Source organism: Merops nubicus, unplaced genomic scaffold, assembly GCF_000691845.1.
Source record: "Merops nubicus isolate BGI_N331 unplaced genomic scaffold, ASM69184v1 scaffold10913, whole genome shotgun sequence".
NCBI classification, from domain to species: domain Eukaryota; kingdom Metazoa; phylum Chordata; class Aves; order Coraciiformes; family Meropidae; genus Merops; species Merops nubicus.
This window is the reverse complement of record NW_008601052.1, coordinates 2,090-19,785: the sequence shown is the minus strand read 5'-3', so window position 1 is coordinate 19,785 and position 17,696 is coordinate 2,090. Positions and strand designations below refer to the sequence as shown.

At 38.1% G+C, this 17,696-nt stretch overlaps 1 protein-coding gene across 1 annotated transcript; it reads left to right on the top strand.

The window, feature by feature from the left end:
* Positions 1-5: 5 nt before the first annotated feature.
* NBR1 (neighbor of BRCA1 gene 1) lies at positions 6-17,317 on the top strand (the record flags this gene model as incomplete). Its single annotated transcript, XM_008937886.1, has 20 exons — positions 6-86; positions 2,490-2,552; positions 3,948-3,966; positions 4,370-4,392; positions 5,280-5,415; positions 6,078-6,163; positions 7,304-7,521; positions 8,607-8,771; positions 9,218-9,424; positions 10,493-10,652; positions 11,151-11,444; positions 11,858-12,010; positions 12,483-12,558; positions 12,890-13,000; positions 13,489-13,650; positions 14,513-14,873; positions 15,191-15,285; positions 15,819-15,897; positions 16,652-16,757; positions 17,135-17,317. Coding segments are annotated over 20 exons (2,769 nt in total), but the record flags the coding sequence as incomplete, so codon positions are not given.
* Positions 17,318-17,696: the final 379 nt, after the last annotated feature.

Here is a 17,696-nt window from a genome sequence, read left to right as displayed (position 1 = left end):
ACCTCCGTGTCACTTGCCGCGGCGAGACGCAAAGTTTCCTGGTGTCGGACTCGGCGCACACGACGTGGGCGGATGTGGAGGCCATGGTGAGCGCAGGCGTCCCGTCCCGTCTCGTCTCGTCCCGTCCTCCCTCAGAGCGCGCGACAGGGGCAGGGCCACAGTCTGTGACAAACGGTGTTTTATTCTGATGTGGCTTCATTTTTTGTTTTAGTGTTAACAGGAACTTTTACTATTGCTGCGTAAGGTCGCTTGTTTTTCTGTGTGAGCTGTGTGCTTTGCTCTTTTTGCCAGTTACGGGTAATTGGTTTGGATACTACCCCTGTAAAGTACAGGCTGCTCTTACATCTCGTTCTTTTAACAGTCTGTGACAAACGGTGTTTTATTCTGATGTGGCTTCATTTTTTGTTTTAGTGTTAACAGGAACTTTTACTATTGCTGCGTAAGGTCGCTTGTTTTTCTGTGTGAGCTGTGTGCTTTGCTCTTTTTGCCAGTTACGGGTAATTGGTTTGGATACTACCCCTGTAAAGTACAGGCTGCTCTTACATCTCGTTCTTTTATTTATTGAAGTAGATACAGTGAAGTAGCAATCTTTTTTTGCTTATAGAGCATTTTCCTGAAGATTTGTCTTTACTTTCTGGAATATCGAGTCTCTGATATTTTGTTTTGTGCTTCCTGATGCCTTCTGTGTGCCAATCTTAATGTAACTGGATTTGTTAGTGGGCCATGCATGCATAGACAGTTGCTTACGAAGGTCTGTATACCGTGCCCTTGGTATATTGGAAGAGTTTTTGTGAGAATGTTTATATCCGGTGCTATTAAGTGCAAAATCTCGTATTGGCTGACATTGAAAATGTGTAGTAAAGTTTCTCTTGGTTATGATGAAACTGCAGTATTGTGTTTGGGGGTTGTTGTTTTTTGTTTGTTTGTTTTAAATTGTGTAGCAACTGTTCTGGGTTTTTTAGAGCTTGATCTTGAAGTTACATCTTAGATCTTGCCAATATTTTATTTTCTTCTTCAGGCCTTCTTTTTTTTTTATCTGACATATTCCAGTGTACCTTGTAGGTGGTTCTTGCATTGTGAATTACTCAAATTCAGAGTTTGAACTGAATCATCTTCGTTCATTGTATTTCATTCTTGTACAAGAGGTGCTAGATCAGGCTTAAAATAATTGGTGACAAGTAGACCCTCCAGGAATGTCTGAATTAGTCAGAATCCTACTTGCATCAAAGCTGGAAGCAGATTGCTCTGTAAGCATGGTGTTGCCCTTAATCCTAAGTAGTCTGAGAGCGAGGGTGTGTGTTTGTTCGAGGTGTGGTGTTCTATTACAGTAGTGCTTCTCTAGCCGCCTGTCTCTGCACTGTGTTGTGTGAATTACTGTTTCAAGGTAGTGTCAATTAAACTGTCTCCTATGTTTTAATGTATTATTAAACATGTCTGGTGTTTATAAGCGATAAACCCTTTGCTGGTTCTAACCTGAGTTTTAGGAGAACAGTCTGTGGTGCTAGACAATGTAGATGCAGACCACAGTTTCTTCTTGACACACTGAGTTGGTTCTCTTACTGCACTCCCCAAATTAATTTGGAATACATAATTGGAAGAACCTGCCTGTAGCACATTTGTTGCAGAATGTATGTAACTATGTCATTGTGCTCTTATAGTGCTACGTAAGTCCCAACCATTTGCTGTCTTCTAAGGCTGATAGTGTTCTTCTGTTGGGTCGGGGCAAGCAGGAAGTGTCTGGATATACCCGTTTTTCAGAGAGAGCTTTTTGTCAATAAAAATACACCTTGTGTAGTTAAACATAAAAATGCACATGAGAGACTGTTATTCAACGTAGGGAAACATTTATGGTTCACTTGATGCTTTTCATTCTGCCCTATTGATGCAAAATACAAAATAGCTGCTCAGCCTTTTTCTCCTAATTCTGACCTCTATGATGGATTTATATGTTCAGCTATACAGTGCGTTAGCCAGTGAGTAGTACAATGAGCTTTTTCCTCTTTTTATACTTGAATTAGTCCTAGTTTATCACAACACGAATAGATTTGTGGGAGGAAAGGCTGATAACCTGTATGAATTGTATTCCTGGTTATTTTTATATAAAAGTTAGCATTTGGTGATTGTTTTAGCCTTTGTGCATTGCAGTGTTTACCATGACTGAGTTCATTAGCCCTCAGCTAGTCCTCTTATAATAGAAAGGTGATTATTATTTATTTTGGAGTAAACATTAACTAGAGAGAGTGAAACACAAGCAAAACTATTTTTTTTCTTTTCGTTATAGGAAGTTAGTAAAGGTTGGAGGCAGGTGCTAGGGAGAGTTGTTCAACTCCACAAGAGTGGATTCTGTAAAACAGTGTTTATTTCAGCTGAGAAACTGAAGGGAGGGGTGGAAGGGTTAAATTTTTTTTCCCCCCTCTTAATAATTATGATTGACAGAAGACATCTGTAGTCCTGTCTCATTGTGGTTTTGTGTTCTTTTTTCCTTAAAGGTTAAAGTTTCATTTGACCTGGACAACATTCAGATCAAGTACATTGATGAGGATAATGATGAGGTAAAATACCTGTTACTCCACCCTCCCAAAAGGTCTACCAAAATATAACTTCTGAGAATTTTTCTGTTTCTTGATAATTTGTAGTGGGTCCTTCAGGAATGTCTTATGCATATCAGAGGTGATGCCTCCCCCCTCTTTGTTAAGAAAATAGCTGTTAGTCTGTGGTTTCACTCTTAGTTTGGCATAGTTATTTTAAAGTATTTTTTTAGATGTTACTGCCTTTTTTCTTTTTTCCTTACCCTGTAGAAGCAGCCAGTGGCTCTATGTGGTGTGAGGTAGTGATGCTTCCATTGAGGAACTTCTTTTATTTTTCATTTTATGAGAATAAGGTATTTGTAACTATTTGTGTTTACAGTCATGGGTAAAGCCCAGTCTCTTCAATCTACACTTCTTCCTCTGAAAAATGTAGGTCCTCCGTCATTCGCCTATGTTTACTTCAGTGATCTGGTGTACTCAAATCCTCTGCTTTTTTTTTTATTCAAATGCTATAATCTCCAAGCAGATTACTGACTCGGAAAACAAATTGGTTATTTCTAGTTGCCCTTGTTGAGTAACTTCCGGGGTGGCATAACCTCACCCTTTCATATCCTTTCTGTTTATCTGGAGATTTAGAGCAGAATGTAGCTCTCAAATGGAGTGTAACTTTTGCAAACTCTGTTCCACAACTTGGTTTGGTGCTCTAGAAAACTGCAGAGATGGGGATCTTTGTGGGTTGGTGGTTTTTTGGTGTGTTGTGTTCTTTGTTTGGTTTTTGGGTTTTTTCCCCATAAGGGGAAATGTCAAGATGCTTCCAGCAACATCTCAGGGAAAGTTTAGGGTTAGTGTGTTTTTTTTTTTTCTTTCTTTCCCAGCCTGTATCTGTGTAAGTATATAGCTGCATCTGCTAAAGATGTTTTTCAAATGCTAATAAAGTAAACATTTTTCAGAATCGTGCAATGCTGTAGTGATTAAATAGCTTCTTGTGTTATAACTTCTAAGTGCAAAATTGATAAATGAGCACATGTAGAAGATAGACTTGGCTTGTATCTAAATCTTGAAACATTTAACTGTTCTTTTACTGGGCATTAAAAGCAACTGAGTCCAACCTCTGTTTACTTGTATAGTGATCTCAGTGGTACAGGTGCCAGCTTAATGCCAGTAGATGACACCATGCTTGTTCTGGATTCTAGTAGATGCCAGAGACCATGCTTATTGTGCAAATCTAGTAGAGAACACAGTCTGCTCCAGAACACCACAGCATTGATTAATGATTAAACAAGGCAGCAATAACATATCTGAAGGAGTGGTATTCTGGAACCTCTGAATAAGAGTACATTTATTCTGAAAGGTTGTTATTTTTGAGAGAATCACAAAAGCTTATAAGTGACTATTCCTCACTGTTGTTTCTCTTTGCAGGTCTCTGTGAATAGCAAAGGTGAGCTGCTACTTTACTGAAGTGAAAACAATAAACAGACCAAAGCTGTTGTTCATGTTTTTGGAGAAGCAGTTGAGAATGCTTGCTTTTTGATTTTTGGATTTTATGTATGGTTTGGCATCAAATCCTTCCCAAATGAAGGGGTTTATGGTCTATAAGAACAGATTGGAAATAACTACATTAATGCAGTCCTAAGTCTAGGCTGTGAGAACATGTTTGTTTGTTGGTGTACATACAACTTCTTTCAGTAGCACTATTTTAAAAGAATTTGCAAAATGTGTGGGAGATGTTTCTTGGTGTAAGGGTCCCTGAATACTGTGTGCTAAACTTATATCTGCTGTTTGAGACAGGGAAAATTCACATTCAACATGGCAATTCAGCCTTTTTTTTTTTTTTTTTTTAGAAGAATACGAAGAAGCTCTGAAGGTAAATGCTCTCTTTGACTTTTTCAGTATGTTCATTCTTCTCCAGTTTAAATTGGTGTAGCTAAGAAGGGACAGCATTACCTGACCTGTGGCCTGTGCACATCGGAATAGCTTAGTTTTCTATGTTTGGACAGTAGCTTGAATGTTTTGTTAGTTTTTTTTCCATCCAGGCTAATCTTTATTTGTATAAATTAATTGAGTAGGCAGTTGTGATTCAGGGCCCTGAGCAAATTGATTATGAAATTAAATTGAAATGGCTGCCTTTCCTGGACACTTAAATATTAGTCCTGTGTTTGGAGATACAGAGATATATATCTCTCTCTATATGTATTATTGGAGATATTGTGAACCCTTTAAATATCTTGCCATGTAGTCTTTATTGCCAGAGAGTACAACATTAAAACTTTAATAGGTATCAATGCTTACTTCATAAGCAGTTCCTTTTACTTTGGCAAAATAAGAATTACTTTCCTTGAAATTTCATTTGTACAATATTAATGCTTTCAGAACTTTTTGCTAGTGGTCTGAATATCAAATATGATAATAATTTGAAGATAAACATAAATTTAAGTTTCTTCTAACTTCCTGGACAGAATCTCTGTTATTTACTGGCCCATATGAACAGTTTTATTGTAGATAAAAATTCTGCAGACTGTCTAATTATCCTTTTGCTTCTAAAAAAGTTTTTAATAAGCCGACTGGTAATTTTTAAGAAAGTCAGAGTACAATATCAGCCAACTGTACCTTGGCATTTCACTCAGTTTTTCTTTTTGTGTGTGTTAGTCTTTCCCAGCCTCTCCAGTGTAGTGTCGTGCTGTATTTTCACAGAATTTTGTGTGTTGATTTTAAATGGAATAAATACGGTGTACGTATGTACTGTTTATTTAGATTGCAGTTAAACAAGGAAATCAGCTCCAGATGAACGTATATGAAGACTCTTCTCTGAGAGAAACGTCATATTCTTGTGCTTCACAACTATGCGAAAAAAACGTGACAGAAGAGTTGGCACCTCTCAAAGATGAGAAGAAACCTCTATTGCAGTATTCCATGCTAGCTCAGGAGTTAGAGGAACACTTAAAAAATGAAAAGGAGATGACAGTTCAGGTAGGTTGCAGAACTGGACTGTATACTCATTGAAACAAAGAACTCATAAGTGTAGTTCACATTATAGACTGATCACTATCTGTACCCACACCTAAAAACTTGTCATTTGTAGCTACCTGCACCCATTGAAACTTGCAAAATTGTTTGAATGTATTCAAGAGGATATTTTGATGCTGCATTTAGAAATACAGATTGTTTCATGTTCACCGTTCCGAAGTGTTTTGATAAACAAAGCAGTTGGACTCTTGAAGCCCTGATTGGCATCTATTAGCTTGAGGTTAATTGATTTATTTGGCTTGGATGTGTAATTACACTCAAATGCTAATAAGGCAGAAATCTTTCAGGGAAATGCAAGTGGCTTCCTTGTGCTGCTTTTCCTCTTTCCCGAAGAACTTGAAATCATTTTTTTTTTTTTTTTTTTTTTGTAAGGCACTTGAGGGGAGACCGAATTGAAAGTAGTTAACTTTCTCCATTGAGGTGTTGGTTTTTCTTTTTGTTTGTTTGTTTGTTTTCAGCTTTACATACTGAAGGTTTGTGACTTATTTTTGTGGTGTGTCTTGTTTGCTTGTTTGTTGGTTTTTTTTTTTTCCCAGCAAAAGTTAAATCACACTGGAACAGGAAGAACGAATGAAAATCCTCCGGAATGGTTTACTAGCTACTTGGAAACAGTGAGTGTATTTTCTTCTGAATTTTAGTATTCCTAAAGGAATACATAAGAGGCTGTTGGTGGAAGAGATATCTGTGATGCCCAGCTCTACACATCTGATCACAGTTGCTTTCAGTACTTGTCTAAATGCCTTTAAGATCCTGGCCACATCTAATCATTTTGTGTTTGTGGTGATAAATGGAAACTAGATGTCTGACTATGACTGAACAGTGTAGTTGTTACCTTGGAAAAAGTTTGGTACATGCTACTTCTTGTGAGAAGTGGATTGTTTGGTTTATGCACCTCATTGGTTTGAGTGTAGTTTTAAGTAGCTCCTGTGATAGATTTTGTGGCACTCGAGATAAGTCACAGGAACTGAAGGGCACTCATGATGAGTGAGAGCGTGAAATACAGTGTTGCTGTTGAAGACTCTTGTTTGGCCAGTTTCATTAAGGAAATCCTTAAAGCTTCCTGAGACTTGAAGCATAGCATTTGATGACCTTGCTTTTCTTGATTGTTCAGCTTAAGAAAATGCTTCCAGAGACTATTGAGTAGAACATATAGGTTAATAAGATCTGGATGTTAACTTGTTTTGAACAGCTACTAAACATCACGAGAAGCAGTTATATGTGAGAATCGGTTAGCTAGTGAGTTCTTAAAACTGAATGTACAGTATACAGTAGTATATGCCTTTGGGAAAAAAAAATGCTTAAAGATAAGAGTCTCCCTTCCTTTGCTACCTCTTTTTACAAACTAAAGGTATCAGAACGTAGTGCTTGTATTTAAAACATTGTTGATGGACAAATTAAGGACTTGATGACAGAGACTTCAGGGGGTTTTATTTGGAGTTGTGTTAATTGTCTCGGAGATTACTTTCCTTCCCTTGGTGCAAGATTATGGAAGAAGAAACTTAATGTTGTAAGCATAAATAATGATTTTTAATTTGCATTGTTAAAAGCCATGAGCTATTATTTTTTAAAATACAAATGCTTTTTGACTAATGTGATACTTTAACTTCATCTGGAATATGCTGGGGGATGGGAAATGGGTTCTGAACTGCTTTATGACTGTAAGGATTGACAGACTTCAAACAATATAATACAGCTTTTGAAACTGCATAGGTGGGTCTCCATGACATAATCTTTTTTTTTTTTTTTTCCAGTTCAGGGAACAAGTGGTTAAGGAAACAGTTGAGAAACTGGAGCAGAAGCTCTATGAGAAGCTTGTTCATCACAATCAGCCTCCAGATTTTTCTGAAAGCACTGTTACAGCAGTACCTCCAGCTTCAGAGAGCCAGTCAGGGAATGACAACCAGTGTGACTGGCTGATCTCCTGCTGCAACTGCCAGGCCCGGATTGTTGGAGTTCGCTACCAGTGCAGGTAGGATATGATGAGAGATGGGAGTGTGGGAGTACTAATGTGAAGGGCATGTGAACGCGTCTGAGAAACTATCTTGGTGTGGTTTTCTAATCTGCAGCATGCTGTATATTTGAGAACATCTAGGATGTCTCACAAACAGCTTGTGTTCTCTGCTGTGGTGGCTAGACCTTATCTGCATGAGAGTGAGATTAACTCTTATTTTGAGAAAATGGGGTTATTAAAACAGTGAGAGAACTTTGTAACACTCTCTATATTCTTAGATGTTCTTTACCTTTTTTGCATATAACATGAGTAATTGTAAAAGAAAATGTTTCATTTGGTCCAGTTAACTAAACAAAAAACTCAAAGTCAACAGTCTATAATAGGCTTTTATTTGGTTCTGACAGTCAGTGAGACTAAGGCAGGTCATGCTTTTTTAAATGATCTCACTGTTGTCAGTTTAATACTGTGAAATAGGTTTTGATGAGTGCCTTAATTGAGCTGTCAAAATTGAGGCTTTTATTTGAGCAAGGCAATTGCTGTGATGGTAAGCATTTTAGGACTGTGGAGCCAGCAGTGAATAGAATGCAAACAGAGTTTTTTCTTCAGATGATAATTTTTCTTGATGGCAGGATATTATAGTCTGTTTTTTAGCAGTCCTGTTTAGCAGGACCAGTCTGCTTTGCATCTCTGAATACTTCAACTGACTTATCCAATATATTTTTGTAAGTATGATGCTGTTTCTGGCATTGGATTTCAGTATACTGTTTTATCCTTTATAGCAACAGTTGCTAGTCATTTTTGTTAAAGGAAGTTTTTTGTTTTTTGTTTTTGTTTTTGTTTTTTTTTAAATGTGTATTCAAGAAGGAAGTGGGAACTGTGTTACAGTTTTGCCAGGAAGAGGGATACTGATCTAGATATTCCAGATGACTCCAAATTTTGATATATAAATGAGAGAACCAGCTTCTGTTTCACTTGAGCCCTGCTTACAACGGTAGTATGTTAGAGTTATTTCTGTGCAGAAATGTAAGGATTAATTATCTTTTAGTGTCTAGTGTGTTAATTCTTTGTCTGCTTCCTGGTAACCTCTCTTTTCTGCTTTGCAGCCTTTGCCCAGCCTACAATATCTGTGAGCAGTGTGAAGCAGGAACATATGCACACGATCCTAATCATGTCTTGTTAAAGCTGCGAAGACCTGTACTCTGCATTGCTGAGAATTACAGCCTTGCAGAATTTCCACCTCGCCTGCCTGCTACTCTGGAACAAGTCAGGTAAATGGCGATTCTGATAGCAAAGTGGGAACACCTGTGTTTGATGTGCAGCTTTTGTTTTAGATTCAGAGATAATAAGAAATTAAAATGGTATCCAAACTTTATTGAAAGTAGCTAAAAATAGCTATATATGGAGATGGCCTAAGTGGTAAATACCACAGCATAAGACAAAATAACAAAATAGAAAAGAGATCTCTGTGTTATAGGTGGGTAGCAAACTTTCAGAGCTTGCTTTTTTTTTGAACATACTCTAATATACGTTTGTTTTCTCTTTCACTGAGGCTATTCAAAATACCTTCATAAGCAGCTATGAAAATGTTCTTTTAAAATCATCTGGTATTCAGTCTAGAAGCATGAGACATCCTCCTTTGATAGGACTGTGTTGGCTAAAGCTAAATTCTAATCCATTTAATGTGTTATAACAAGGTGTCTTATTTTCTCTGCAGGCTCCAGAAACAGATGGACAAAAGATTTCTGAAGGCAGAAAAGCAAAGATTACGAGCAGAGAAGAAACAGCGAAAGGCAGAGGTCCGGGAGCTCAAGAAACAGCTAAAATTGCACAGGAAAATTCATCTGTGGAACTCTGTCCATATACTGGAAACTAGTGGCTCATCTACTCTGAAATCTGAGAGTCTCCAACCTAATACCTTCTTGTAAGAGATGTTGTTAGCTGGGTGTTTCTGAGTTGTGCTGTCTGACCTTTTGTGACGAGATGAAGTTAAAGTAATGGGAAGTTGTGAAATTGCTCATTTAAAGTAGTATTTGTCATTGGATCTTGTGAGAATTTTGTTTAAATAGAGTTTGCAAGGTGGAGTGTTTTTACTTAGGAGGAGAGTAGGAGAATTAAAAAAAAACAACAAAACAAAACAAAACAAAACAACAACAAAACAACCAACAAATACCAAAAAACAACTGATTAATATTACCAGAAACTTGGTTTTATATAGATTTAGTAGGAACAGGAAGGCCTAGGTTTACATATATATGCATCCCTTCCATTTAGGACATTTAAAAGTTAAATTAACCTTGATCAGTTACATTTGTGAGGAGCTTGACATAGCTATCCTTGCTTCCTTTTTAATGAACAGGCATATTACAGGAACAAAACCGATGCTAATTGAGGTCCAAGGTCTTTCTGTTAGATTTTTTTTTTTTTTTTAAAGTTGACATAGAAATGAGCTACCTCTCTAGTTCACTCTCAGTGCAACCAAATTAACAGTACAGCTTTGGGTTAAATCTATTTTTGAGCCCCTTTCAGGCAAAAACTGTGGTATCTTGCTTTTAAGGTCAAATAAGACACTAATGGTTAGACCATAGCACAATGGTTTTGGTTCAACATCATGAATATGACGACTTGATTATCTAAGAGTAGCATGACCTGACGTGCTGTTGGACTAAACCAAATCAAATGAAGAACAGTGAAATTTTCTCTGTTAAACCTGAGTTCTGTAATTGAAATAATATGCTTCCAAATAAGTAAATCTCGTTTTGATGTGTTCCTTTTTCTGTTAAGCAAAGGAAGGCAAACTCTTATCTGGTGTTTCGACTGAAGATGAAAGTAGTAGCTAAAATATTAGCATTCTGAAACACTTCTAGACATAAAGGAAGGAACCAAACTAAATGGTCTCCTCTGTTTTTAGATAGTGAAATAGCAACTGAATGACTTCCTCAGTTTTGGTGTTCTTTTGGTGCATTTTCTTTATTCCTCTCCCTAATCCCAGGAATCCTAGTCAGCCCTTGCAAGCAATTGTCCCGACACTAAGTGCAATATTTGTGGACGAGAATTTGCCAGATGGAACTCATTTGCAACCAGGAACAAAGTTTATCAAACACTGGCGAATGAAAAACACTGGCAATGTGGAATGGAGCTCGGACACAAAGGTATCTTGCCTTTGCTACTTTTACACACTCATAGTTCTGGAAAGTAATATTTGTATGCATTAGGAATCTGCATTCCCTGTCAGAACTCTTTAGGCTTTCCTTTGGTCTGTTAATTCACAAGCTGGGAATTCCAGGGCAATAAGCTGTCTAGGTACTCTGCTGCAGACTACAGAAGGAAAGCAGTTGAGATTAACATCACTGAACATACTTTCCAGTGCTGTTAAAATGTTAGAGTTCAACCTTGTTTACAACAGGTGTGTTGGTTTTTTGACTTCAAAAAGCCTTTCTCCTGTGAGTGACTGCATTCATGTTGAGAGATGGGGGTATCTTCTTACTTGGTGCTGAGAGTGACTAACGTGAGAATGTTTACTAGCTGCCTCTCCACACCTAGTATCTACAAGGCATTTTAGCAGAGGAACTTGTAAGTGCTTCTTACTGCCCACAGTTTGCAGACAAGCTGGTGAAGTTAACTTTCGGTTTTTCTGTTCTATATTTCAGCTGAAACTTATGTGGGGAAATCTGACCTTGGCATCTTCTGAAAAAAAAGATGTGTTAGTGCCATCTCTTCCATCAGGACATGTAGGAACTGTTTCAGTTGAGTTTGTAGCTCCTAATATAGAAGGAACTTACACCTCTCACTGGAGACTTGCACACAGAGGGGAACAGTTTGGGCCCAGGATCTGGTGCAGTATTGTTGTGGATCCTTCCCCAGCTCCCGACTATCTAGAAAGTAATGGGGAGGAATCTGACTCCAACTCCTGTCAGAAGGACAAAGCTTCCAGTACCAAACAGGCAAGTAACTCATCTGCTCTTTGGAGCAGTTCAGAATTGCCTGGTAGGAGTCATGTATGTTGTTTGGTGCAGTGGCATTTCCAGGGGATTCCTTTAGCTGTTTACTTCTAGTTTTTATTTTTAATAGAAAAGAAACACTAGTTTTATTGCATTTTTACATTCTATAATAGTCATTCTTTTTGACAGGCGCGGGATTAGTTATCAGTCTTTCGTAGTTATTTGTCTAGTTCTTTGGCTGAACTGAAACCCAGCAGGATTTCTCTTTTATGTTAGATCTTGTCTTTTTGGATCTGAAATGAGTTAAATCTCTTTCAAATTGTTTGTGTACTTAGACACAAAATTCAGGCTTAACATTTCAGGTAATCGTTTTATTTGCTGCCTGCCTAAGGGGATTCATTTTTTTACTTTTCCAGGATGCTTCCCTAAAGACAGAAGCAGGTGCTCAGCTGATGGGTAAAATCATGGACCAGCCTGAAATACCTGTACCAACTATTCCTTTAAAGATTAAAAATCTGCCAAGTGAGAGAGAATTTTATATCCCATCTGTTGATCTTCTTACTGCACAGGTATAGTGCTAAAATTCAGGTAGAGATAAAACAAACTACCTTGGGGTTGATAGCTAGGTACTTAGACATCTGTAAGACTAAAAATCTCCTGAGCTCTAAAATAGCCACTGTATTTTCAGGAAGAGTATATTGGGTTTATATACAGCAGAACTATTTTCCTGAGTTGGTATCAGAGACTGTCACAGTGTGGGAGGTATGTGCAGAACAGGCTAAGGTTTCCAAAGAAGAGTCTTAGAGTTGGGTCTATCTCTGGCCACTAACAAGGGAGTACTTAGCTTTGCTTCTTGTTGCCCTAATGTATGATATTCAATGATGTGGAAGTAGATTATGGGGAAACTGCCGTCTGAGGTCATGCTGAGTAACTAAGAAAGTAGTTATTTCTAAGCTAATGTGTTCTGATGCTGGGAAGTACAGCATAGGATTCCATTTCAGGGTTTGCTGATGGAAAACTGTGTGGTGTTTTTTTCTGCAGGATTTGCTGTCCTTTGAGCTGTTGGACATTAATATTGTGCAGGAATTGGAGCGAGTGCCGCACAATACTCCTGTTGGTAAGGATCTTTTAGACATTATATTCTGTGTGCTGTCTCTAGCACAGACAGCCGTCCTTTGTGTTTTTCAGTCTTGGCTTCTTTTCAGCTTCATATCCCCAAGACCATAAGATTCCAGACATTGAAGGCAGCTGCCATTTTCTTGGCTCAAAGAGTACTAGTGTAATGCAAAGCTAGTTGTGTATTTCACCAAGTTATATTGTAAGGTGACTGGGTTTCTTCAGTTTTAGAGGAATATCCTTTAAAAAAGGATGACTTCTTAAAAGGTTGTTTCCTGGAGGAAGGAAGGCACTCTTTAGTGCCAGTTATCTTTGCTACCTTTGTTTTTCAGACATGACTCCATGCATGTCCCCTTTGCCACATGATAGTCCATTGCTGGAGAAACCTGGCTTAGGTCAGATAGAGGAGGAGAACGAGGGGAGTGGATTTAAACCAGTGCCTGGTAAGCAGTAATCATGGGGAGCTTGAGGGTGAGGGAAGGAGGATATTGTCACTTCTGTACAGTCATCAGACTTGATGTCTATAAAGAATTCTAGTTCCTCTCTTTACCTTCTGTGGAAGAACAAACAGTTATTTGGCTTGCAAATGTAGTTGGACACTACTCTGACTGTAGAGGTTGGAGTGTAATGTATGTAGAGTTCGGACATAAAAATGCTTCCCTTGATTTGTCGGACTGCTAGAATTTTTATGAGAATTAACAATTTGCACTTCATAGACTGGATTATAAAACACTTCAGGTGTGGCCTGTATACCTCCCAATCGCTTTCACATTCAACTTAAACTAAATTTCTGAGTCCTTCAAAATTTTTTTATAAAGCATTAACACGTAGTCAGTATTAGACTTGGCTAGCTGAAAATCCCTACAGTGGTGTTAAAATAATCTATTCTGTTTCCCTTTCAAAGGAATGACAGAAACCTGCTTTCCGGCAGATACTCATGTAGTGAAAGTGAGAGCTGAACATGCATTCAATCAGGAGGAAGGGGAAGAAGATATGAGTGGAACTCAGTTTGTCTGTGAAACTGTAATTCGCTCTCTAACCCTGGATGCTGCACCTGACCATACACCTCCTCAAAAAAAGAAAATCCTCCAGAGTAAGCACTGTCTTTAGCTGGATTCTGTGGCTTTACTTTTTTGTAATTACACATTGACCACAAATTGCCCTGCACTGCAAATTAAAGGTTGAATTGTTTTTCCTAATTGTTTTATTAGACTCTTTACAAACATTGCAAGATGCCTTCAGTTGCAGTATGATAAATGAAGAATCTCCTAGGATAAAAACCAATCCCACTTCTAAAAAGGAGGCAAAGATTTGTCAGTCAGAGACATTGACAAAAAATGAATGTGGTAAGTAAAATAGACTTAAATTTAAAATAAAGCTGCAGTAAGGGTTAAAAACAAAAAAGTGTAAAAAGAGCTGACACTATTCTAGGAAATTGATCCTCATTAGATTATGAGAATCATTATTACCTAATAAAACTTGTGTCAGTGCTCTGAACAAGCAGCTAGTTTAACAGCTGCTTAAAAAAAATATAAATTGAGACATAAAGGTTCCAGCTGGGTATTCAAATAAGTGCTCATATGTTAAGCATGGCAGGTGCTTCTGTATTTTGTACATGCACCTTGAAGTCAGAGCCTGGAACTGTCGTCTCTGATGCATGTAATTTAGGGCCTGAAAACTACAGCTCTAAGTCCTGAGTGTAGCTCTTATTCCTGTTTTTATTATAAGCAGCATATGTAAGCAACCTATTTGCATAGGCTTCACAGGAAGATCTATTACTTTTTCACATTACACCCCTACCCTCCCACCAAAAGACAAATTTATACCATTCATATCAGCCGCAAAGGTTTCCAGTTGTTTCTGAATACTTGTGTTGTATCTGGGATAATACTGTCTTTGCTGTTACTCATACAAAATGGACAATTGTTATTACTTGGGTTTTGTTTTCCTATTAGGGGACCTTCCACTGTTTGATGAGCGAGCAAGGCACGGTAGTGATACTGGCAATTCTGATGAAGAGGATGATGATAAAGATGATGTTCAAAGTCAAGGCTCCTCTGCTTCATCAGAGGATTATATAATTATTCTCCCTGAGTGCTTTGACACCAGTCGTCCATTAGGGGAGTCTATGTATAGTTCAGCTCTTTCTCAGCCCAGTTTGGAAAAGACAGGAGAACCTGAAACGGGAGCAGAGAATTCAAAAGGGAGAAGCCAACTGCTCATCCCCAGTGTCAGTGGTACTCTGACAGCTTCACAAACATTGGCCGTAGTACCACTAACTCCAGAAACTGCGGACACCTTACCTGAGACACAAAGGTATGGTTCCTGGACAGAACAAAATACTTGTTAGTGTTGCTGTAGAGTCTGTATGGTGCTGTGCTTAAGTTCAGTGTCCGCACAGAAATTATTGCAACAAAAGTTGTCACATACTGGAGTGAATGTCTTAAATCCTGCACCTTTTTATAAAGCCTGTATTTGCTGATTAGGTGGGTGCAAGAGAGGGGAAGAAGGGAGCATGTGAAGCTTTTTCATTTGTCTGTTATCTTGACTTACCTACATGTGTACGTGTAGAATAAAAGTACTAAAAGCAGTTTTTTGTTTTTGGTTTTTTTTTTTCCTCTCTATGTTCTCAGGAATCTTGCATCTCTTCAGAATCATATCTTCCAAGAGCCAAAGATGTCATCTTCGGAGAATATCTTTTCTGCTCCTCATAATCAAATAAGAGAAGGTATTGACAGTACTTAATGAAGGGTGCATCCTATTGTTATCACATATTTCTTATGCCTAGTATTGGATTTGACATTGTCTTGTTCTTGAGGAGAGCAGAAATCTACCAAGTAATGATTGTTTTTTTCTCTGGGTGATTGAATTTTACTGCATAGAAAATTTAAATGATTGGATTTGTGGATCAGTTAAGACTATCTATGCATTAGAAATGGTAGGAGGGTACGCAGAAGTACTGGTAGACATCTGGAAAATTACCTTGCTCTGGAACTGATGAGCTGTGTATTTAGGCTGTTGTTGCCGTCACTGGGAGCTCAGACAGCAGTTCATGTTAAAGCGAGCATCTACCGACTAATCGGCCAAATGACTTCTGAAAGTCTTCTGATGGCTTTGATTGTGGTGAGAATCATGTGGACCTGGTTTGTGCCTGGGGGACTAACTTGAAAAGTCCCACTCCTTTTCCATTCATGTACAAGTTGCATCTCTTCATCTTCTCGTTAATTGGACATGTTGATAGGATATTTTTTCTTCTTCCAGAACCCAGTGGTGAAGATGGTCATGGACCGGGATCTTCTGGATTTGTGACTAGTAAACAGAAGTGCTCAGAATATCCAAGGTAATGAAGTTGAAGCTGTGACTTCACAAATGCTGTTTTAAACTGAGAACTGCTGAATTAGGCACCTAGGAAAAAGCACTGACTTACAGATTTCACGTGGCCAATATTTTAGAGAAAGGCCTCCCTCCTTAAAGGAAATGTGAATTATATAATGCTGTATTTTCATAATATCTTGGTTTCTACTTAGACATGAATATGAAGGATGGAGAATTGGCAAGCAAAAGTGCATGAAGAGTTCAGACTGGGTCTTAAAACTCTGTAGTTTCTTTTTGGTAAGCCTCAAGGTTCTTAAAATAGGGATTTTTTAAGTAAGCTACAGAATCGAGCATCTCAAGATACTGAGACTGGAGGAATAAGACAGAACATTAAGCATTCAGTGACTTGATGGAAAACAAATGGAAGTTACTGTGGCCTGAATGAGTGTGTCACAGTGCGCAACTTTCATGTATAGATATACTCTTCTGGGTGAAGATACTTAATGTTTTCCCAGAGGTCATATTATCGAAATCAAACATTAGCATTTAATAGAAGTAAAATGCTTCAATTTAATAGAAGGCATCAAAAAAGAAGGAATGAGTTTCCTGTATGGATCAGTTCCTGAATGGCAGTGATTTGGAGCTCCTTTGGAGCATAGGTGGTTCTCCACAGCAAGAATTAAATCTCACTTGGCACATCTGCGTGAAGAGACTTTGATTTTGCATGAAACAAACAGTTGGCTTTGCTGACCCTAAAGTAACACCTGACTTCTCTGCAGATACCCTCAAGGGAGCAGCATTGCAGGAGAACTAGTTAAAGGAGCTTTGTCTGTTGCAGCTTCTGCCTACAAAGCATTATTTGCTGGATCACCCATTATAGAACAGGTAAATGTCTGTCTTGTACACTATGTGAGAATAACAACCTTAAAATTGTAGGTGTATGTTTTATGAGTGTATCAGTGTTCCATGTAGGACTTCACACAGTATTAAAATGTTAAGCTTGATGGCATCCATTTGATGCATGCTGCTCTGCCATCATAGGGAAACCCATACCATAGAGAGAGAAGCATATATCTCTTACAGCATTGTGTAAGAGTAGTAATTTGCCTTTATAAGTGAACAATGAGTATAAACAGCTTAAACATAGACAGAAGAGCCTCTGTGCCTTAATCATATTCCACTATAATGAAGGATCCCTGCTTCAAATAGTAAGACAAGCTATAAAAAGATAACTTATTTTTGCTCTCTTTTGTTTTCAGCAGCCTGCAGCTACAGAAGAGCACACTACCACTCTTCTGTCCAATCTGTGTGAGATGGGATTCTGTGACAGGCAGTTAAATCTGCAGCTGCTGAAGAAACACAACAATAATATGGTTCAAGTGATAACTGAATTGCTCCAGATCAGTAACAGTGACTGGTACAGCAGTAGATGCTGAACCTTCCTGATGGAGGAAGGAATTGTCTTCACAGAGTAAACTTTCTTTAAAGGCTGCAGCAGTAGCAGGCTGCTTGTCAGCTACTTTCTGTTTGGAGGTGTGACTAAAACTTTGATTTTTCTTTGAGCTTTTGACTTTTTTCCTCATGGAAATGTCAAACAGTGCTTGTCACAGCATCTTACAGAGACCAGAATTTCAACTGTTGTTTGGACCTCATAGTTAAATGGGTAGTCATTAAGTTTCTAATTTCATACTGAATCCTTTCATCAGGGAATCACGTAGAATTACGTACTTTCACCCAAATGGTAACTTCCCCTTTTTATTGTGTGTAAGATTTTGTTTTAGTTTGGTGTGTGTTTTTTTTTTTTTTTTTTTTTGGGCGGCTTTT